Source organism: Boleophthalmus pectinirostris, unplaced genomic scaffold, assembly GCF_026225935.1.
Source record: "Boleophthalmus pectinirostris isolate CB_2022bp ecotype Guang Dong unplaced genomic scaffold, ASM2622593v1 HiC_scaffold_10, whole genome shotgun sequence".
NCBI classification, from domain to species: Eukaryota; Metazoa; Chordata; class Actinopteri; order Gobiiformes; family Gobiidae; genus Boleophthalmus; species Boleophthalmus pectinirostris.
Window position 1 is genome coordinate 27055488 of NW_026570971.1, and position 24546 is coordinate 27080033.

Consider the following 24546-nt stretch of genomic DNA (forward strand, 5'->3'; position numbering starts at 1 on the left):
AGTAACAGCATCTATATTTTACTGCTTTGCCTGGAATGTCCCACAGTATGGCATTAAACTTTGTCAGTAAAGAAAAACAGGTTACTCTACCACCAGGTCAGATCTGTGGAGAGGTGGCCCCACACAGTAAGCATGCATGATTTTCAAGGTATTAAACCTGACCATTTGTAATTGAATAAATGGTACATAAGTTTTATACCCTACTATTTTTAGGTATCTGTACTTTACTTAAGTACATTTTAGAGTGAATACTTTTTACTTTTACTTCACTACATTTGAGAGCAGGTGTCTGCACTTTCTACCCCACTACATTTTTTGCAAGGACTGAAAAGTAAAAAGTTACTTTTCTTTATGGTTTGAGCTCTACTGAAATGGCTGAAACTTATTTTTAGCACATTTAATTTGAGTTGACATCCCAACTTTATGCTAAACAAATACACAAAAACAGCTTTAAAAAAATGAGAAACCAACTGAATGTGCTTCTTTATCAAAATCACTGCATTTAATTATGATAAAAATCACCGCATAATACTTTTTTACTCTTAAAGTACATTTTAAAAAGGTATTTCAATTCTTTTACTTAGATATTTTCATGTAATCTTTTGCCCCAGTATTTGTACTTTTACTTCGATAACATTGAGTACTTCATCCACCACTTCCCTACTGTAGCAGATTCCAGACAGAGCATTAACATCTCCATGGTGACAAGCAGATGGCAGACATTCCACCAGAAAAGTTACACTGTACCCCTTTAATTCATACTGACCAGCTTAGACCAGAGTGCTATTTTACCATAACAGGACATATGCAGAACCAATACCTCTGCCACCTTTTAAACTACATAAATCTTACCTATAATCTACTGTTATTATTATTATTCAAATAAAAACAAAGTAAACGTAACTCCTATGACTTATATAAGAGTTAGCTGGTTTCTAGTGATTATCTAATGAGCCTCTGTCGCATACGCACACACACACACAGAGTTGCAAGGGTGAGGTTGGGGTGTGACTGCTGCCATAGGAATGCAGTAGTGTGTGTTTTCAGTACTTCACACTCCTACCAAAGCAGTACTGACAGTATCTTCCAACATTCAAAGCTATTAGTACTATAGACTCCAATTCTACCTGCTAATCTGTGGATAACACTGAAGCGGATCAGATTTGAAGGATTTTTAACAGATTTTTGGTTACTGCTGCGACTGTTGGGGTGGCTGCCTGAAGATTCAAATTAACTTTATTATACCGGGAGTTACGTTTTTGATTGCTCGTCAAACAGTGGGATTATAGACAACATGACAAGACAAGCTGAAGAGGGAGCACACAGTCCCTCCCTGTGATTTTCAGCTGTTATAATGTTTGAAAGACAACTAATGGTTTTACCTCTTTGTTGACATGAGCGCTTCATTCAAACATCTCATAATGGCCTCACACTGCATAACATAACCTGGGACAATACAAGACAGGTAAGATTCAAAACTCTAATATTTGTATTATTTTTTTTAATATATATAAATAATTGTTATTAGAATTGTTGCTGTAATTATATTTAACTACGAAATCTGGTTCCACTTTATAATAGCTACACCATTACTAGTGTTAAAGGTGCATTGTGTTACTTAGAGGGTCTGTCAAATGCTTTTCTCCATGGAGATGTTATTGATTTGTCTGGAATGTTTCACAGAATGCCATTAAATCTTTCTATATTCATGGAGACCAAACCTGACCAATTTGAAGGTCAGATCTGCGGAGAGACAACCCCGCTCACAGTCAGAATGCCAGTTTTTCTAGGTATTTTTGAGCTATAAAACCACCTGTAACTCAATAAATGTAAGGCAGATCTGTGTAATACTGTGGAACATTTGAATCAGAGCAATGACATATCCATAGAAAAATGCTGGTAACCAAAAAAGTTACACAGTGCATCTTTAATAAAGCATGAGCAAAGAATTAACAAATTGTTGACTAAGAAAGATTCAGACTTAATAATGATTTAATTAAGGGTTAAGACTTTGTTTGTGGTTGATTAAGGTAATTAAGTGTCCAAAGAGCCAAAACTCAAAAGTGCTCCTTATTAAATTCTTATCATCAGATTACAGACTACATTACAATAATCTACTACAACTATTACAAATCTAATTTATTCTATTGCATTTAATGTATAGAAATATATGACATGAAGATTTTATACTGATCATATTAGCAGGATTTAAATGGTTGCAACATCGAAAGTTAGTGTTAGTCTGGACTGCAATGCTGAAATGAATTTAGGCAATAAGTACATTTTGAAAGTATACCACATTACATTATATATCCAAATCGCAGTTTATTTGTTATTTCAGTATAAAACAATACACAGAAACAAAACACTGTATTCAGATTCAGGTTATCACAACCCCCCCGACCCCATATGCATTGTGGGACACATATATAGAATGTAGCACTGAGTGAAACTTTGTCCACAAATATTTTCTTGCCTTTTGTATCGTCGGTTGACCTTGGAGGTTAATGTTCAGTTGGCCATGGCACAGTTCAAATACAAAAAGTCAAACATCGGCCAGATCAAAAATCCAAAATGACGCATATCAGGGCCAACTGCAGCTACTGATAAGAGTTGTATTACTTTTTCTCATCCTATCAAACCTGTTGTCTATGTAACAGACTTATACATCTACTTTGATTTGTCCAACTGTAACTGTAACTCTGCCAAATTCAGTGGGCTATGACTTGGCCTCTTCCATATGCAAAATGATGGAGGGTTCGCTACCTTCTTGTCTCCATGGAGATGTTATTGCTTTGCTTGAAATGCTCCATGGTATGACATTAAACATAACCATTTAGAATTTATTCAGAACGGGTGTTTCTATTGCTCAAAAATACAAGAATTCCTTCTGTGAATAGGGGCTCCACAGATCTGAGTTGTTATGTCGTGTGACGCTGTGACCTGCTTGTCACTTGTGATCAATAGATTTAATCGATACTGTGGAACATTCTAGACAAAGCAATAGAGACAGCAGGAGCAAGTGGCAGACCCTCTGCTAGAAATGTTACGCAGTGCACCTTTAAGTGACAATGCAATGCCAGGAAACTGTTTAGAAATCAAATTTGACTGATTGAGCCATAGTTTTGGGTGTTGGGAGGTTCTTTGCAGAATTACTTGTGTATAATTTCAACAGGTCAGCCTCCCACTCTTATTGTTTGCAATCTATTAGGTAATCAATTCGCTAATTCCCAGACAATAGGTGGTTTGCTTAAAGGTGCATTGTGTAACTTTTCTGGTGAAGGGTCAGTCAGTTGCTTGTCTCCATGGAGATGTTATTGCTTTGTCTGGAATGTTTCACAGTATGACGTTAAACATTTCTATTTTCATGGAGACCAAACCAGACCAAGTTACAGGTCAGATCTGTGGAGAGGCAACCCCACTCACACTCAGAATGCCTGTTTTTCTAGGTATTTTTGAGCTATAAAACCACCTTTAATTGAATAAATGTAAGGTAGAACTGGTTAATGTCACATTATGGAACCATAAACCAGCCAAAAAATTACACAGTGTACCTTTAAGTGCAGAGTTGTGTCAATTTCAAGTATTCAATTGTGTCTATTCAAAGTTCAGAGTCTGTACACACATGAGGCTGTTGGGGAAACAGTCCAGAGGCGTGTTCATTAATCACAGTGTTGTGTTTCGATGTTGAGAAATCTGGTTCACACCTGTGTTTAGGGCAAGGTGTGGACCAGCTACTTATCAACACTGGAGTGCAGTACATGCTCAATTATGTTGTTATGTTTATTTATTTTTTGTGACCACAATGATAATAAACACTCTATTTACACTTTTTAAATTATTATTGTTATTATTATTATTATTATTGTATGATATAAAAATATTATATTAATATTAAAGAATTATAATTGCAAAAAAGAGAGAGACCTTCTTAACAAGAGACTGCGGGAAGAGAAACATGCTTGGATTGTCTTTCAGTTTTATAATTGTAACATTGATCATTATGTTTCAATTGAGTCACACCTGCTAAATGACTTTCATTTTGAATTTAACTATGACCACAAGGCCAAAGTAGAAAAAAGAGAAGGTTTGTGGATGTTGTGGAAGAAGACATGGATAAATGCAGCTATATGAAAACAAGAACAGGGTTAGATCAGGTCAAAATGGAAATGTGATGGCAGCAAGAGTAAAGTGTGTTCATACAGGCTCATCTTGAAACACAAGTCCTTGAGTTTAGTATTATATTGTCCGTAAATGCATGTTTTGTGAACCAAGGTAGATAAAACTGCAGTGATCACGAATTTGTACAGCCTTAATTGTCACCATTAAATTTGAGGATTACATTAAAGGAAAATGTAGGCTAAATTATTAACCTACATTAAGTCTGCCCCATTATGGAAACAATAATAATCCTAATTATTTAAATGATAATGATAATGAAATCACAATTATTCAAATGATTACCGGTACTTGCTTAGAGAAAAGGTGAATCATCAGCGCACCTAAAATGCAGAGAGGAAATTAAATGAAAGTACTGTACAAGAAAGTACAAAGGAAATATGACGGCACTTAAGAGTTAATAATAATAATCTTGATGAATCAGTTCCTCAGTTTTTGTAATCGATTAGAGAAGCAGTAATCATAATCAGAATTTGATGATTTGCATTAGCACTAGTTCAATTATAGGTTTTTTAATTAACACAGTTATAGTCTACTGCCTGTGTTCCTGATACAGCCCTCTTATAGATTTGTTTTTACCAGTGAAAATCACACATTTACAAATATTTGCTGTCCTTGATGAATCTGCTTCACTGTTGTACCACTGATACTGACCTTTGACCTTCAGCTTTAAGCTCGAGGACATGGGAAACATCAATGACTGTGAGAAAACGTCACCACAACAATCCATGTATCTGATGTTTATATAATTCCAAAGAGGTGATGTCACTCTCCCAAATCGTACACCAGTTTTTGTGTGTGTTTTAAAGGGACTATATTACACTGTTACGTTGTAATGTTGTTTCCTCATCACATGGAGTTGTGTTTCGTTTCATTCACATGTTTAACACACAAACCCTGCTGAATTTTTCTCTCAGATAAAACACTCTGTTTCAGCTTGTAATGTCATGTGGTAATACAGGAAGTGCCTCACTATGTTTTAAAACTCCATACATCTAAAGGCAAAAGGCAGTTGTTAACGTGAAGACTACCGCTTCATGACATCACAAGGTGAAACTGAGCATTTTGAGATTTGGAGAAGTAGACAGACTAATAATGCAAGATTACTCAAATGTGTGAATGAAACAAAACACAAACTCCAGGTATGCTTTTGAGGAGGAAACAACAGTCTAACATGGCTTAAAACAAGAGTAAATTTTGCTTAATATTGAACCTTTCATTGCTAAATAGGATGTTAAATTGAAATCCAGCAATATACACAAAACATGAAAAAACATGCACACTTATAGAAATTAAGCTAATAATGAAATTGTGACTATTACACATAAAATTAGATTACAATCAAAACCTTTTGTGATTTTGAAATGTTTTATTACCATTGCTAAAAAACAAATTTGTAAATCATGAATTTGCTTTGCCAATTAAATGAAATTGAATATTGTGTGGACAGGGACTAAATCAGGTCTCAACTAGGACTGAACCAGGATTATGCAAGCTCTAAACCTCAATTTAGAAAATAAACCAGTAATAAGCAGGAATAAATCAGAACTAAACCAGGACTAAGCCAAGATTAAGCAAGATTTAAACCTCAAACTTGAAAATAAACCAGAACTTAACCGGGACTAAACCAGGATTATGCAAGATCTAAATCTCAATTTAGAAAATAAACCAAGGCTAAACCAGGACTAAACGACACTAAACCAGCACTAAACCAGGTCTCATCTGACAGCTCTGGACACATGAGACCGATTACTGTTCAGGTCCAGCAGCGTTCGTCCATCACATCGATTTAACTGACCTGTGGTTATGTAAAAGTATTGACTGGACCAGAGCGAATGAGGTCTTTAAATAAACACATGTCAGTGCTTTAATATTGTTAATATACTTCGCTCAATAAGAGGGACCATACAAAACGACAAAGTGAGTCTTTGTAGATTCAATGACAGAAGTGACAGTTACTTAGAATGGAGATGATTAAGTAAGCATTAGTTAGTGCTCCATTTTCTTCGTGGTTGACTGACATTATAATTTGACTTGCTTTTATGCCAGATGCCCTTCCTGTTGTAAATGAGCTTGTCTAGCAATGTTTAAACCAGTGACCATACAGTTAGTGGGCGACTATGTAATGTCAAAATCAGTCATAACATTTGCTACAACAAACAACAAACCTGATAAGTAACCTTAAAATATATCAAGAATATAAATATTTTGTGCCTGGCAAGTAGAGGTATTAGTAGCATATATGACAGTAAATAGAAGGGAAGTAAATGTTCTTATTGCTGTGTCTGGAAAATCCCACAATACGGCATAGAGACAAACCTGTCCAAGTTACAGGGCAGATCTGTGGAGTGGTGACCCTGCTCACACTGAATGCAATCAAACAGATGTATACTTGTAATGCTATATTGTGGAACATCAGGCAAAGCAGTACTCTCAGTGGACTCTAGAAAAGTTACATAGTGCAGCTTTAAATGTGGGTCATGTTTCTGTGTGTGACTGTTGGGAATCTGGGAAGACAGTATCTTATTTCTTCTAAATCTGAACCCCAAATTAGGATAGCATGCTCCAAAACTGCCAAATTCTAACCTGCTTTATTCAGTCTCAAAGCAAAGAGCGAGGAGCCACTGACCCAGTTACAATCTTTTAAGAAACTCATAACTTATAGGACCAGGGAAAGCCAAAAATTTACATGTAGGTAAAAGGATTAAACCAGATGTAAACCTGGACTAAAATGGAACTAAACCAAGACTAAACTAAATGTCCATTAGTTACCACGGTGACACAATGCACACATTAGCAAAAATTGCCAAAATGTTTTATTATCTGAAAATACAAAACGGATTTTCAGGAGCCTGCGATCAATACGAGTGTTCATCGTCCTGTTTAGGTGTTTGATTTTCAACAAAAAAGTGAGAGTGACTGTAAGTTTAAATTTTTGAGACTTGTTTACCTGCACAAATCAGCTGGTGTAGTTCCAACCAAGCCAGATCTTTATGGTCAGAGTAATAGAGCTTCAGACAGAACAGTGCTTTCAGTTACATCCTCAGGGAATGTTGACGTCATCAGCTACAAAGTATTAACCCACATGATCTACTGGCCCTTATTTAGTTTTCTTTCTCGCCTTATCAGACCAACAGTAGTCATGTAGATTTACCACTCTGAGATAGCGTATACTTAACTGGTTGTAAAATATTAACTAACTATGTCACTGATCCAGCTTTGGCACATGCTTCGAGTGAGATTTTGGGATAACTCTTTCCTCAAGTCAAGAATGCAAAAGTTATTTACAATGGAGAAACCACGTCAACAGAAACCACAGGTCACCGTGTTCTCCTCTTTAACAACACTGATTTATTTCTGCAGGGGGTGTGTCCAGACCAACCTGTCTATCAAGTCTGCAGCCAACTTAAATGTCATAAGAAATCTCTATCATCTTATTTTAACTGGATCTATGATGTGCTAAATGTATTAAAAAATCTAAACAAGGAAATGTGTTTTGGAGGATCTATGTGACTTTGAATTGAGGCTGGGATTTACAGGGATTCCTCACGATTAGGTACAATACATGGTTCTCATATTATGAAATACACCCATTTTAATGATCAAAACAGTGGATATAACAAATGTATTGCATAAACAACTTTCCTTTCTCTAAACAGGCAACATAACTGTAGTACTGTCACGAAATAGAGGTGTAATGTGTTACTTTTTTGGTGGGGGCTACATGACCTGCTTGTCTCTATGGAGAGGATAAACTATTAGCAATCCCTGGAGTGCTCCACAGTATTGCATAATTTGCAATTATTTGCATGGAGACAAGTAGGTGACACCACCAGGCCAAGTTACAGCTAAGACCTGTGGAGAAGTGATCCTGCTCACTATAAGAATGCATGTTTTTGAAAGGGTTTTTGAGCAATAAAAACACTGTTAATATTAGTTTTAAAGTTTGATGCACAGATAGTATGGAACATTTTAGGCAGAGCAAAATCATCTCCATGGAAACAAGCGAATATCCCAAACCCCCACCAGAAAAGTTAAATTTTTAGTCATCCATAGAACTTAAGTAGGTTTGCAGGGGGCACTTTACCCTGCATATGTACAATTCTACTTCAGAGCCACATATTTTACAATGAGGCCTCGGATTGAAGATAACCCAGTTTGTAGATATTTTTTTATTTGTAATTTTTCACAAGAAACTCTATGGCAAGCAGAAGTAGGCAACGTCTGCATGCCATTTGTCTTTCCACCTCAGACTGACCCTGCCTTGCACCTGTAGCCTGAATAGCACAAGTCTCTAACTGTCCCTCTCTGTGTGTTTGAAGGAGGCAGGTGTGACAATGGCGTCCGATGAGAAGCCTCATCAGGAGAGTACGTTTTACTCCATATTTTCCTGCTGTTTCAAAGACCGGGAGCCGCAGCAACCGGAGATCACCTATCGCCATGACAACCATAACCTGTTCGCGGGACTGGAGCCCGCTCTGCCCATGCCCCCCGAACAAGAGCTGGACGCCCGCTTCACAGAGCTGGTGGTGAGTTTCAGGTATATATATATATATATATATATATATATATATATATATATATATATAGGGACATAGCTAACGCCTTAGCCACCAGGTTCCAAATAGGAAGTTTGCCAGGAGGCTCTTCCGGTTCCTTCTGTCCCTGGTTTCTATTGACTTACATTATGCGCTTGTCACTCCTCTCTCTGTAACTGCTGCAGTGAGCCTCGTCATTTTGATCTTAAAATATTTGTATTAACCTGCTCTACATGATCCTGATTTTTTTTTCGCTATTTTGTCCATCAAAAAATCCTATTCATAACATAAAGCCTGGCCCCAGATTTACTCCTGTAACCTTGAGGTTCGCGAGCCTCATTTGAGTGGAGCTGAACGCTATGGATGACGTCACACTCGCTTAGTCCACTTCTTTATACAGTCTGTGGTTAAAATAAACATCAGATTTAGTCTAACTTGAGTAAGAGAGCTTCTAACAAAGTAGTGCTTTCAGTTAGCTTCACACCCCCAGGGAATGTTGATGACATCAGTTGCAAGATATCAGTACATACGTACATAGTGGCACAGTAAATGTTTGATTTTTTTGTTTTTAGGATGAGTTGGATCTCACTGAGGAGCACAGAGCACGCATGTTTGCACTGCCAGCAGAGAAGAAATGGCATATTTATTGCAGTAAAAGAATGGTGAGATTTTTGAATTTATATATAATAACAAGTCTCTGCTCATGGACACAACAACAGCTCTGAGCTGAGTTGCCAACCTTTATGTGCCAATGTTCTAACCACTGGTCTTGCCCAACAGTCTCCAATCGAAGTACTAACCAGGCCCATCCCTACTTAGCTTCTGAGATGAGACAATTTTAGGCATTGGCAAACTGTATGGTCAACTACACTATTACACTATTTTCTAATCCACGTTGTAATGTTGTTTCCTCATCACAAACATACCTGGAGTTGTGTTTCATTCACATATGTTTAAGACACAAATCCTAGGATAAGCTCTTCACTCAAATGGAAAACACTATGTTCCACCTTGTGATGTCATGTGGTAATACAGAAAGTCCTCCACTGTGCTTTTAAACTCCATACACCTTCATTATAATGACTTGGATAATTTCAGATCTGAAACTGACTGATCTCTACTCAAGTTAAGGTAAATGGTAGCTGTTAAGTTGAAAACTGCCACTGCATGACATCACAAATTGGAACAGAGCATTTTGAGTTTTGGAGATGTAGACAGACTAATGCACCACTAATGCAGCATTACTGAAACAATACACAACTCCAGGTAAGTTTTTGAGGACAACCTTATAACATGGCTAAGAGTCAGTTTTACTTAATATAGGCCTTTTAAATTGAATGTGCATTTTATAAGAGTTTCAGGATGGACACATTTGGCGTGCTAAACTCTAGTGTGTTTTATAGGAAGCAGAGGAGAACAATGGAGCCACTCGTTGGCCTGATCATTACATTGACCGTCTAAATATGACTGCGGTGAGTCAAAAGTGATCCATTCTGATACTGTACAATATACTGGTGATTACAAAGGGAAACTTATACCTGTATTATTTAGGGGAGGACGTTTGTGGCTCTGGATGGAGACGATGACAATAGCAGGCACAAACTTGTGGAGGGTCTGAAGACTGCACTGAGGACACAACCAATGAGGTACATCACTGTTTAAAGGGCCCATATTGCTATTTTTTATCTCTGTCATAATGTTGTTTTCCTCATCAAACCCATACCTGGAGTTGTGTGTAGACCGACCTATAATAAAGGATTACTCAAACATATGAATGAAACAAAACATATCTCCAGGTATGTTTCTGATGAGGTAACAACATTCTAACATGACGTTAAGCTCACTAGAATAAATTTTGCGTAATATATAAAGCAGGCAAAAATTACGCATAGCATTGTCAATAGGTTGAATTCAGGCAAACTGCTCATTAACTGACAAAGACTTGTATATTTTGAGTGATCCATACAGTAATCCTGCATTGTCCAGGCTGAAGTTCTCCACCCTAACTCCACCTGCTGCTCTGTAATTACTTGATTGATTACTCACAAACTCTAGGTCATACGTCATGTGGAGTCAAAGTGTTGCATAACTTAAACAAGAGTTAAAAATGTTGCGTAATCGAAACAATAAAAACACGATTGTTGGACACTAAGGATCAACCGATGTGTTTTTTTTTCATGGCTAATGCCGATTGTTTAGAATCCAGAGCAACCGGTGGCCAATAAGGTCTGTTAATATGTTTTATGTAGTACTGATGTTGGCATTTAAAATTTACTACAAACTCACACCTGGCCCTTTTCTATCACAGACCTATAAGATATCTGTGTAGTCACATATTGTGACAGTTATCTCTGAACGCAGAGGAGCTCCTGTTATGGAGTTCTGAAATTAGTTAGAAAACCAGTCTCTCTTATTAATCCATTTTAGATCAATAATATGGTTTACAATGATCAAAGTGTAAAATAATGATCTACATATGTTATAGTAACATAATATGTTTTTTAAAGTCCAACACAACCAAATGACATCACTATATATGGTATTCCTGTTCTATTTAACCTGTAACTAAAGCTACCATTGTGCAGGTTTGTGACGCGGTTCATTGAGCTGGACGGTTTGTCTTGTCTCCTGAACTTCCTGAAGAAGATGGACTATGAGACATCAGAGTCGAGCGTCCACACGTCTCTGATTGGGTGTATCAATGCGCTCATGAACAGCACCCAAGGGCGCGCACATGTCCTGGGACACCCTGAGAGCATCAACATCATCGCACAGAGTTTGGCCACAGAAAACATCAAGACTAAGGTACTCAACTGACAAATAATATGTTAAAGTATCTATAAAAATGTTTTGATAACTGGGCATTATTAAAATACTCCTAAAAGTTTCTATAGCGATTATTTTTAGTATACCCAAAATTGCTTTCTGCTAGATATATTGCAATACTTTGGGGAGTAAAACACAATGTACTCATTAAATTAAAAGAGAAAGTTAAAGTTTATAATATTAATTAAAATACACATTTTCAGGTGTCAGTGTTGGAGATCCTCGGGGCAGTTTGCCTGGTGCCAGGGGGACATAAGAAAGTGCTGGAGGCCATGACACATTACCAGACATTCGCAGCAGAGAGGACACGTTTTCAGGTTTGGATACCTATATCCATATTACCATATAGGTCAATACTCGATTGTAATATTGTTATGATTATAATTATTTGATGCTTTGTTGGCAGAGTCTGGTGTATGACCTGGATAGATCCACTGGTCGTTACAGAGATGAAGTGAATTTAAAGACGACAATCATGAGTTTTATTAACGCTGTGCTTGGGAAAGGAGCTGGAGAGGTCAGTATAACTCATTTACTTAATGTGATTTCCAAAGTGGGGTTCAAGGTCATTTGGATGGCCTAAAAGGGTTTTCTTCTCTACACAATATTGATCTGTAGAAAGCATGCTTGTAATCAACTGTGCAGGGTACTTTGAGTCAGTAATAGATACCAGTTGTTAGTGTGAAAGAATTTTCATTGCAAATAATTTACAAAAAACTTACCTATCTACAAGTTTTACAAGGTTTTTGACTACGTGGGGAAGGCATGCTAAACATAGTGAATATTTAAAATATAATTAACTTGCATTACTCTTTCTCCAGACCAGTCTTGAGTTTCGGATCCACCTGCGATATGAGTTTCTGATGTTGGGCATTCAGCCGGTGATTGACAAACTGCGCTCACATGAAAATGCCACTTTAGACGTGTACGGTAAAACACTGCCATAAACCAAATAGTGTGTGAACCAAATCTAACCATGACTCCGTCTCTTCTCTGTTCAGACATCTTGACTACTTTGAGATGCTCCGAAATGAAGATGAACTCCAACTCAGCAAACGCTTTGACTCTGTAAGTAGTTTAAACAGAGGAGTTATGAAAATGACTAGAGATGCACCGATTAAGCTTTTTCAGTTTTGATACTGCCACCGATATCTGCCGATACCTGATGTCAACCAATACCACAGCAGAGACTGAAAATATTATTTATTTCCTTTAAACACAAATATCTAATGGTAAAAATGATTCACATAACTACATAACAACTTTGCCCAGTAAATCTTATCTTATCACACCAGTTTATAAACCAAAATGAGTTGCTCAACTGAATCAATATATTGGCACTGAGATCTGATCAAAATTTTGATCTGTCACCAGTATCATATCATGCATCTCTATTTCATTTCTCTAATAATGACTGCTTCAAGGTTGATGAATGGATAATGATAATGGATTTGTTTGAAGAGGCTTATATACAACTATGGATATCTAAAACATGAGGGGGGCGCGTACTGAACCTTGTGGTACACCTTGGTTGTCTACATATTATTTGAATAGATAACATAAAATGAACAGATAACATAAAATGACTGTTTAAAATGTGTGTTTCTTCAGGTGCATGTAGACACCAAAAGTGCCAATGGGATGTTTGAGGTCTTGAGGAAGAAGCTGAGCCACACAGAGCTGTACCCACACTTTCTCTCTGTGCTGCAGCACTGCCTCATGATGCCCTGTAAGACCTGTGCACACCTGTATACTCCCTCTCTGTATCTCTCTCTCTCTCTCTCTCTGTATAAATAAGAACTACCACTAAATAGTTAACTAATATGTTCACTTTCATTCACACAGTCAAAAGAAAAAAAAAAGGCAGAAATCATGTTAATTTATTAATATCATACAGTTATACAGGTTTAGTACTTTTGTTGTTATTGAATATGAAGCATGTGTTGTTTTTACAGTCAAACAGGGCAGCACCTCTCGGCAGTACTGGGTGTTACTGGACAGAATCATCCAACAGATCGTTCTTCAGACGGAGAAAGGAGAAAACCCTGATGTTGCCCCATTAGAAGACTTCAATGTGAAAAACATCATCCGAATGTAAGGGCAGTTTAACTCAAAACACGGATTAATGATTGTGCAAAATATCAATCTGGTATTTCTCTGACAAATATTGTGATTACATTTATGTTTTTTGTTTTACAAATAAACAATATTTGAGGATATATCTTAAAACCAGCAGCACTAACAATTGAGTGAAATAGGAACTGCCAATCTAACACTAGCATCTCATGCTTTTCATTTTGTAAAGGTCTAAACTATAGGAAAAGGTTTATTGTTTATGTTTAATTATATTTTTGTGTCTAGGCTGGTCAAAGAAGATGAGGTCAAACAATGGAAAGAACAAGCAGACAAAATGAGAAAAGGTATTTGCTGATTTTGGATGTGAAAACATTATATATGACTATATGTCCTTCATTCACATGTGTAGTATTAATTCATTTTTTAATAATAACTGTTGCTGGAGTTCAGATGACATCACAACTATTTCTATAGATCAATAATATTTACCGTAGATCAAATTAATATTGTTTAAATGCAGAGTATGCATTATGTAAATCCTGAATATTGTTGAAATATTGTTAGTTCTATAATCTGAAAACTACCAACTGACACATGAATCAGCCTTTAATAAAAAATGACAAATACATATAAGCAACAAAAATAGGTGTTCCTTGCCAGTAATCAATAATTTACATTGTTTATAGATTATAAACTCATTTTCTTTTGTTTTGTTTTCAGAGCATCAGAATTTGCAGCAGAGGTTTGAGCGTAAAGAGCGTGAGTGTGAGGCCAAGAACAAAGAGAAGGAGGACATGCTGGAGATGCTGAACAAGATGAAGGACAAACTGGAGCGAGAGACAAATGAACTGAGACAGACCAAACAGCAAATGGCCGAACTGTCAGCGAGACTACAGCAACTCAGCAGTGTAGGTTTAAATATGTGAAAATGTTATAGATATAAAAGCTGAAAAAAATATTGTTCAGATCACAGCAAATATCCTAATAATAATAAGATTGGTTTTATATAGCGCTTTCCTCTGTAACTTCACAACATTTCACAATAGTTTAACACAAAACAAGAACAGGACAAACAAAAACAAGTAATGAAGAAGCAGTCATTTGTGGGGGTTACGCTATGAGGAAGAAGTGAGCTTTCCAGTTATCAGATGATATGAATCTTGATTTTCAATTTCTCAAAATATTTTTTCCTTGAAAGTCTGAACTCTGCTCCAGACCACATTTTAGTGACAGAGGATTGGTTGCTGAACCAGGCTCTCATTCACAATCAGAAAAGACTGGATCATAATCTCGATTCAAATTTGATTCATTGTCCAACCCTAGATTAAGTTTTAAAATTTTAAATCTTGAATATAGTTATGTTATCTGTGAAATAAGTAGTCTATACTAAATTCAACGCAAAACTAGCTAGGGACTACTTTTGGAAACTTTTGCATGTTGTGGGAACTAATTAATAAAAAAATAAAAAATAATAATTAGTACATTTCAATACATTGGTTAATATTGATCTATTTAAGGTGTAACACTGTATAACTTTCCTGGTGGAGAATCCATCACCTGCTTCTCTGCATTGCCTTGAATGTTCCACACTGTGGCATTACACATATTATCTCTGAAAAGAGCAGGTGACACCACAGGGCCCTAACATGCCCTGTCTGTGCAGAGGCAAGCCCACTCACAGTAAGAAGGCAGTTAGGTCAATAAAACTCATGTTACTGAGTAAATGTAAGATGGATAGGTTTAGTGCCATACTGGGAAACTCCAGACAAAAAAATAACATCGTCATGGAGTCAAGCAGGTGGCGGACCCTCGATCAGAAAAGTTACACAGTGCGCCTTTGACCCTTAATTCTCAGTTTGTTTTTTTCATTTATAGAGCTCTAATATTCCTGGTGGACCTCCTCTTCCCTCCTCCACTTCTGGTGGCCTTGCTCCTGTCCTGTCTGGCCTCTCTCCCCCTGCCCCTCCCCCTCCCACCCCCTCCTCCCCCCGGCGGACCTCCAGGGTTTGGGTTCATCCCGCCCCCTCCACCGCCTCCGGGAGCACCCATGGGACAAGTGAAAGAGAAGAACGTCCCCAAACCTGATAACCCAATGAAGTCATTCAACTGGAGCAAACTGCCACCGGTACAATACAATGACATGAGGATTATTTCAGTTTAGTGATTTTGGAAGAACTAGAACTACTGCTATTATTGATACGTTGCAGCTAATGTCATCAACATTCCCTAAGGGTGTGATGCTAACCAAAAGCACTACTCTGTTAGATGCTCTGTTACTCACGTAAAACATAATCTGAGTTTTATTTTAACACAATCTGAAATAAGAGCTCTACAACAGGTGAGATGATTTGTGCTTTTAAACAAGTCAAGACAGGTTTTCAAACATCTAAACTGGACCATGAACGTTTGTCCTGATCACAGGCTCCTGAAAGTTAATTTAAAATCCATATTGTATTTTATTTATTTATTTTTTTCTTAAGTTTCAGACAATCTTAAAAATGTTTTGTCTGTATTTGGTAATGTGTGCACTGTCTCCATGGTAACTGCTGAACAGTTAGACACATGTAGGACCCCCCTAGCATGACGTCACTGCAAAATATCAATAGACCCAAGCCTAGAATATTTAACAGTAGCTCAAAGGTGGGTAGTTTGTTCATCATTCATCCGTGCTACGGCTAGGAGATACAGCAAAGCTCTGATCACTCACATTTTTGAGTCAGTTCATATTTTAGAAGCTGACTATAATTCCACATAATCACTATCTTTTCAGAATAAAGTGAACGGCACTATCTGGGAAGACATAGATGACCTCAAAGTGTTCAAAACTCTGGATCTTGAGGAGTTTCAGAAAACCTTCTCAGCCTATCAGAGACCACAGGTACATTCACCAACACATAACAATAGCATACAATATAAGCACATACTAGTTAGGCCAATCCCTGTCCATTTGTGTTTATAGAAAGATACAGAGGGCGAGGTGAAGAAGGTGAAGGAGCTGTCAGTTATTGATGGTCGACGAGCTCAAAACTGCAACATTTTGCTCTCAAGGTCTGTGAGAAAAAATGGAAACTACATAGTAGATTTGATGTCTGTTTTCTGCTTCATCTGATGTAAAAAATAAAGTAATTTTTATTTGGAAATTTGACTCTATTTTGACTCTACAGACTGAAACTGACCAATGAGGAGATTAGTCATGCGATCCTGACCATGGACGAACAGGAGGACTTACCCAAAGACATGCTCGAGCAGGTATTATTTGAAGCACCAAGCACTAACTTTTACTCTGTCTCCATGGAGATTTTGATTTCAATGTTCCACAGTAGGGCAATAATGCATCTTACATTTACTCAATAAAGGTGTTTTTATTTCTCGAAAACATCTTCAAACTTTTTACAATCACCTCTCCATAGATTCGACCTGTGACTTGGTTTGCCTGCACTTGTCTCCATGGAGCTAAATGAACTTAATCTATCACTCTATCTATCTATCTATCTTTCACTTTATCATAGCACTTTGTGACTGTAAAATTGGTAAACTTACATTCAGAATTCTAACTGATTAAAGTGCTGTAGCTTCAAATAAAAATACTAAAGTACAGTTTGTTAAAATAGCTGTTACTTTAATCTAAAGCAATAATATTAAATCAATATTTAATTCTCTCTTTTTGTCTATTTCTTGCAGCTCCTGAAGTTTGTCCCAGAAAAAAGTGACATTGAGCTTTTGGAGGAGCACAAGAATGAACTGGACCGAATGGCCAAAGCTGATCGCTTCCTATACGACATGAGCAGGTACAAATATAAAGGTGGACTGCGTACTTTTCATGGAGAGACTATTATTTATTTATTTTTTTAATAATTTTGTTTTTTTATGTTTTTAATGTATTCAATTATGGGTATTTTTATTGCTCAAAAATTCCTTTAAAAACAAACATTCTGACTGTGAGTGGGGTCACCTTTCACAGATCTCACATATAAATTGGCGTGGTGGTGTCTCCTGCTTGTTTCTATGGCGAATGAATATTTTAATTCCATACTTTGGAATATTGGAGGTAACTGGCAGGCCTTCTACCAGAAAAGTTACACAGTGCACCTTTAAGTAAACTAAGTTAAAATGGGGTACCTGATTTTTCAAACAATGAAAAGAGAAGCTATAGCCCAAAGTAAATCTACCCTATCCATTGTTGGGCTACTAGTACTACTCCTACTAACCCATTTGGCGCATTGACAGTACTAATGAAAAAACTGTTCAGGCGTGTGCACAGCTTCAGACAGTTCAACAAAAAAAGGTGTGGACCGCCAACGTACAGTCATCCCAAAGTGGTCAATTAAACTAATCTAAACTAAACTGTGAATTCTTAAATGACAGAAGAGCACAATGAAAGTATTAAAAAGAACTGCTACATAGTATATTAACTTTCAATATTTTCACCTATGAATTAACTGTACTTTCTCTCTCTCTTTAGAATAAACCACTACCAGCAGAGGCTACAGTCCCTTCACTTTAAGAAGAAATTTACAGAAAGACTGGAAGAGGTCAAGCCTAGAATCCAAGGTATAGAATAAGTAAAATAGTTAAAACATATTATGGACTCAATATAACACATTTCTATACTACTACTATTACTACTACTACTACCACTACTACTAATACTACTACTACTACTATTACCACCACTATACAACATCTCTGTATTTCCATGTTATTGGTCCGTCATTCATATATTTAGAATCTTACATAATGTTTTGAACAGTGTGCATTTAGTTAATACACATTTAAACATAAGCTCTATATTCCTATAGATGTGTGCATGTACTTATCCAGTTACATATTATTATTATTATTTTCATTATTCTATTACCTATTTGGTCTTTATTATGATGAATCTTAGTGCAACTGAGCCACCATAAAGAGACTTTTTTTTTTTTTTTTGTGTATTCCAGCTCTGAGTCTAGCGTCTCGGGAGGTGACGAGGAGTGGTTCACTACGACATCTTTTAGAGATAGTTTTGGCTTTTGGAAACTACATGAACAAAGGACAAAGAGGGAATGCGTATGGATTTAGGATCAACAGCCTCAACAAGATTGCAGACACCAAGTCCAGCATAGACAAGTACGTACGATCATTTGTAGTTTTGTGTCATGTTGTTTAATATATACATGGATTTTAATTTAACTGGTGTTAACTAAACCAGAAAAACACTAAACCAGGACTAGAACAGGAGTCTTTCAAAATTTTTATCCAGTTTTTGCCCAAGTTTAGACTTTAAGGTGCACTGTGTAACATTTCTCGTAGAGGGCTTTGCTTGAATATTCCACAGTATGGCATTAAACTTGTCTATATCCATGGAAACAAGCAGGTGGCCAACCCTGTACCAGAAAAATCACACAATGCACCTTTGATTTTGGTCTAGATATACTGCAAAATTGGTTTTGCCCATTTCTAATCGTGGTTTAGTCATGATCTTTTGCTGCTTTAGTTTTGAGTTTAGTCCTCATATATCTGTCTCTGTTTCAGTTTTGTATGTGGAAGTTTGAACACATCTTTTGAGAGCTAACTTGGACTTAAATTTATCTAATCATTAATAACTGACCAATTTAGTAAATCTAACTGTTTTGTTTCACAGGAGCGTTACTCTCCTCCATTACCTGATCACTGTGTTGGAGCAGAAATATCCAAAAGTGATGACATTCACTGAGGATCTAAAAAATGTGCCAGAAGCCGCTAAAGTCAAGTAAGTCTTTAAACCTTTGAAACTGTTTAGGGACCATATGGCTCTATGTTAGTTTGGAGAGCATTATCTCTGTGGTTTTGTTATATTAGATGTAATCATTTCCAAATAATACAAGCATTAACATTTCCCATTAATACTTATATTTTAGTCATGTTATACTGAAAACATGTGCATCTGAAAACATATTCTGAATCTCTAGGACATTCATGGTTAAATAAAGGTCAATCAATAAAAAAAATAACTCTCTAATGTCAAAGTTTTCTTTCAAATATTATCATTTTTATTTTCTATAAATTGAAAGCATCTGTATTACTTATTTCCCATGTTTATTAAATCGTATGTATAAGGTACATTTAACATCTTTTTCTCTCTAGTATGACTGAGCTGGAAAAGGAGATTGGGAGCCTAAGATCTGGTCTGAAGCTTGTTGAATCGGTATGAAATTCCCACATAAGAGCCAAACACTGTTAAAGATTTTTTAAGATTTGCAGATAGTAATTTTCTGTATGTTTCTCATTATTACAGGAGCTCCAGCACCGGCAGTCTCAGTCCTCCCAGGGCCCCGTGGACAAGTTTATCCCTGTGGTCAGCCAGTTCATCACCGTGGCAACCTTTAGCTTCTCAGAGGTGGAGGAGTCTCTCAGTGAGGCCAAAGAACTGGTGAGATCGATTAATTGATTGATTGATTGATGTACCATATGACTGGATGAGAGGTAGTGCTGGACAAAAAAACAAAAAAAAACAAAAGAAACAATCTCATTCAAATCAAATCATAAGGGGAAAAGAGAGGGAGAGTTGGGGGGTGAGAGGGGTAAGAGAGAGAAAAGGAGAGAGGAAGTGAGACTTGGGAGGAGGAGAGAAAGAGAGGGAAGAGCCGAAAGGGGGAAGGAATAGAGAGAGAAGGGGGAGATGGGAGAGAGGGGGGTTGGGGGTAGGTAACACATTTCTTAGATCACCATATTACCTTTAACACGCTGGATCCCCCCTCCCTTTACTCTCCACGCTAAGTCAGTCCCCCTTCAGAGCACAATCACAACACAATCAGCGCCCACACCACTAACGAAACTACAGCACATCGCATCAGGTTTGTGAAGCTGTAGTGTACAGTTTTGTATCTTGCTTTTGTATATATGTGGAGAATTGTCATGTGGAGGCATGGGTGATGTAGGCTTGTAGGTGGAGCATTGGACAGAATCCTACCTCTAACCATAAGGAGGGTTCAGTTATCTCTAGTTTGTCTGCCTTTCACATTTTGAAGTACTATTGCAGCGCACTAATATGAAGCAAAGTTCTGCTGGTGTGTATTGTTTTTTTTTTTTTTATTAATTATCATTGCATTTATATAGCGGCTGTCAAGATTCCAAAAGCACTTTACAGTTCATTGTTCATACTAGAGGCAATGTGGGTGAGTCTTGCCTAAGGACACAACAACAGTTTTTGCTACTGGTGCCCCACTGTGGCACCTGATTTTCCCAGTGGTCTCCCATCCAAGTACTAACCAGGTCCGGCCTTGCTTAGTTTCTGAGATCTGACAGGATCAGACTTTGACAAGCCGGTATGGCAACATGTTTTTTTAACCATCACTTTCACCAAGAAATTATAATTATTAAATTAAAATATTGAGCAAACAGTAAAGGATCAGGCTTAGTTCAAAAAGTGGGATGAATTCAAACAGTACAGTAGCAAATGAGTATACTGTATTGTCTGTAGGCTGCTCTGATAAAACTGGACTGTATGGGACACCAGCTCATTCTTTAATGCTATGCAAGTGTGTGACATGTGAAAATAATGCAGACCTTCCCAAGCTTACAGCCTTACAGTGACATGATCCACACCTAGATAAATGTCTTTATAGGTGGCATCTGATTGTCCAAGTAAACCATTTTGTCATGAGTAAGAAGCAGAAGGAAGTAAGAAAAAGAAGGGAGTAATTAGCAAGGTGACGCATTTGAGTAAATTTGACAATGGAGAAATGTTAATTGCAAGGGTCAGATGATAAAACTGTTACTTCTGTTTGTGGTCTGTCACTTCTACTGCTTAGTGATGGGCAATACAAGTGGTTTTAAATTTTGAGAGGATACAAGAACCAGAACTGTATAAGGAAAACTTCAAATATTTTGTAACATTTTGCTCCAAACCTCATACTTTTACTGGCAGAGGATGGCTGTAAAAATCCAGATTAAAGGGCCAATTTGTTCTATTTTCTGAATTATCTAATAATGTTGTGTTTTGTTTCATTCACACGTTTAACACGCAAGCCCTGCATATACATATACATATACATAGTTCGTCTCCCAGACTGAACTCCACCTTGTGATGTCATGTGGTAATACAGGAAGTCCTCCACTGTGTTTTTAAACTCCACACACCTTCACTATCATTTAGATGACTTCAGCCCTGGAATTGGCAAACTCTACTGAACAAAAGCTAAAAGGTAGCACTTAACTTGAACTACTGTTTCATAACATCACAAGGTGTAAGAAGAGAATTTTGATCTGGGGATGCAGACAGACTAATAATGTGTAAACGAAACAAAACACTACTCCAGGTATGTTTTTGAAGAGATAGCTGTTAATTTTGCATAATTAAAGACCCCACAATATAACTGACAGTTAGAAATAAATGATTAAAACTGGACTATGGCTGTGACTGATTGACAAGATTGTCTTCATTTAGAAGCTGGTTTGATTTAGCTTCATTACAATATTAACTGAACCTTTTTTTCTTTCAGTTTGATAAGGCGCTGAGGCACTTTGGAGAGGACGCCCTGCAGCCCGATGAGTTTTTTGGGATTTTTGACTCTTTCATGACGTCATTCTCAGACGCAAAACAAGACAACCTGAATATGATCAAACGCAAAGAAGAGGAAGAGAGACGAGCTCTGATGGAGGCAACGGTAACAAAATATACTTATCAAATCATTTCTAAAAACATGCTTTAAAGGTTTAGTATGCACATTTTTGGTTGGGGGTCCGTCACCTGCTTGTTTCTTTGGGTATGTCATTGCTCTGTCTGGAATGTTCCACAATATGACATTAAACCTTAGACTGATTCAATTACCCAACTTTTTATAGCTCAAAAATACCTAGAAAAATAGGCATTCCGACAGTGAACGGGGGATACATCGCCGCAGATCTGACCTGTAAATTGGTCTGGTTTGGTCTCCATGAAGATAAAAAGGTTTAATACATTTATACTGTGAAACATTCCAGACAAAGTACCGGTAATACTATCTTCATGGAGAAAAGCATTTGAGGGACCCTCCACCAGAAAAGTTACATAATGCACCTTTAAGATTCCCTAAGTGTTTCAAAATTGAATAGTCAGCTACTCTTTAGAGATAAATTATTTTCTCTTCACCTGCCAGGCTTGTTTGACACTCTAGCTCCAAACTATATGTTACATAACTAGTTTAACCTCTTGTTCTGAAAACTAATTACCTCACAATAGTCCTGTCAGTTTTCTCGTAATATGTTTTAACCTGCTCCACATGTTTCTCCAATTATTCCTGACTCTCTAGTAGAGACAGAGGTTTACAAGTCAGTCACTTATTTTTTTAAATATTTTTTGTAGCAATAAAATTTCAATTAAAACTTGAATAATATCAAATCTATAGCTATTTATTTATAAAGCGCATTCAAAAAAGCTTAACAAAGTGCTGAACAACAATGATACAATAACAGTGTAAGTAATAATAAAAAAATATATAAATAAATAAATAAATACAGTAATATTATAAAACCAAGATGTAACTCTCTCTAACTCGTTGCCACGGTGATGAACTTGTATATATCCTACAGTGAAACAACACTCTAAATGTAAACATTGTAAGTACCTGCTTGTTTCTATGGATACGTCATTGCTCTGCCTGGAATGTTCCACAGTATGACATTAAACAGCTGTTCCTTATATTTATTCAATTATAGGTGGTTTTAAAGCTCAAAAATACCTAGAGAAACAAACATTCTGAGTGTGAACAGGGCTGCTTCTCCACAAATCTGACCTATAACTTAACCTGGCTTGGTCTCCATGAAGATAGAAACGTTTAATAACAAACTGTGAAACATTCCAGATAAACCAATAACATCTCCATAGAGAAAAGCATTTGACAGGCTCTCCACCAGAAAAGTTACACAATGCAACTTTAACATAGCAGTGGTTAAATATATAACCACAGTATCATCTCACTACTTTGTATTTCTCTGTAGTGATGTTTACCTGAAGTGATGATACACTTGAGCGTCATGTTATAAAGAACATAATATTAACATAATCAGCTGCACTATGCTAATAAATTTCCTTTTTTCATATTTTTTTAGCTAAAGAAAGAAAGAGAGAAGAAAGCCAAAGCTAACGAGGATGGTCAGCGGAGCGGGGACTTTGACGATCTGGTGTCCGCCCTGAGATCTGGAGAGGTGTTTGATAAAGATATGTCCAAAATGAATCGGAGGAAACAGAGAAAAGTAAACCAGTTTGAGACGAGCCGAGAGAGGCCTGCCACTAAACTAAAGGAGTAAACATGCACTTTATGGACACTGGATATGAATTTTTAAATGACTCTATTGGACTACTATAGAGCACTGGACCAAATGCTGCTGAAAATGCTGCTGCTGCAAGATTTTAAGGGCCCATATTATGCTATTTTCTGATCTGTGTTATAATGTTTTCTCATCACAAACATACCTGGAGTTGTGTTTTGTTTCATTCACACATATTTAACACACAAACCCTGCATGTTTAGACTGAGTTTGTCTCTCAAGCAGAAAACGATACAGAAAAAGCTACACTGTGTTTTTAATGTCCAGTTTCCAATCTGTAGTGAATAAAAGGTAAAGGGTAGCTGTTTGCTTGAAATCTATTGCTTCATCACTGCTACATCACAGCGTGGAACAGAACATTTTGAGCTTTGGAGATAGACAGATGAATAATAAAGGATTACTCAAATATGTGTGAATTTAATAAAAACTCAACTCTGGGTTTGTTTTTCAGGAGGTAACAACATTATAACATGGCTTAAAACTCACAAGGGTCAATTTTGCCTAATATAGGACCTTTAATGTTACTATAAAATGTTGTAATTATGTTCTGTATGTATTTATTTTCAACTACTGCCAGTGTTCAAAGCTGTGAGTCAGAAAATAAAAAGGATTACATTTGAAGAAGGAAAGAATAAAGCATATTATTGACATGTCAGGA

At 36.8% G+C, this 24546-nt stretch overlaps 1 protein-coding gene across 1 annotated transcript; it reads left to right on the forward strand.

Moving 5' to 3' along the window:
* The first annotated feature begins 1044 nt into the window (after positions 1-1044).
* On the forward strand, positions 1045-24524 carry daam1a (dishevelled associated activator of morphogenesis 1a). Its single transcript, XM_055161338.1, is given in 27 exon segments — positions 1045-1465; positions 8502-8708; positions 9290-9379; positions 10121-10189; positions 10269-10363; positions 11303-11522; positions 11747-11860; positions 11950-12060; positions 12365-12468; positions 12545-12611; positions 13155-13272; positions 13499-13637; positions 13905-13963; positions 14340-14527; positions 15495-15589; positions 15591-15744; positions 16390-16497; positions 16579-16667; positions 16784-16868; positions 17301-17407; positions 18082-18170; positions 18560-18728; positions 19243-19350; positions 19725-19785; positions 19876-20010; positions 22082-22246; positions 23670-24524. Coding segments are annotated over 26 exon segments (3129 nt in total). The 5' UTR covers positions 1045-1465; positions 8502-8516; the 3' UTR covers positions 23868-24524.
* Positions 24525-24546: the final 22 nt, after the last annotated feature.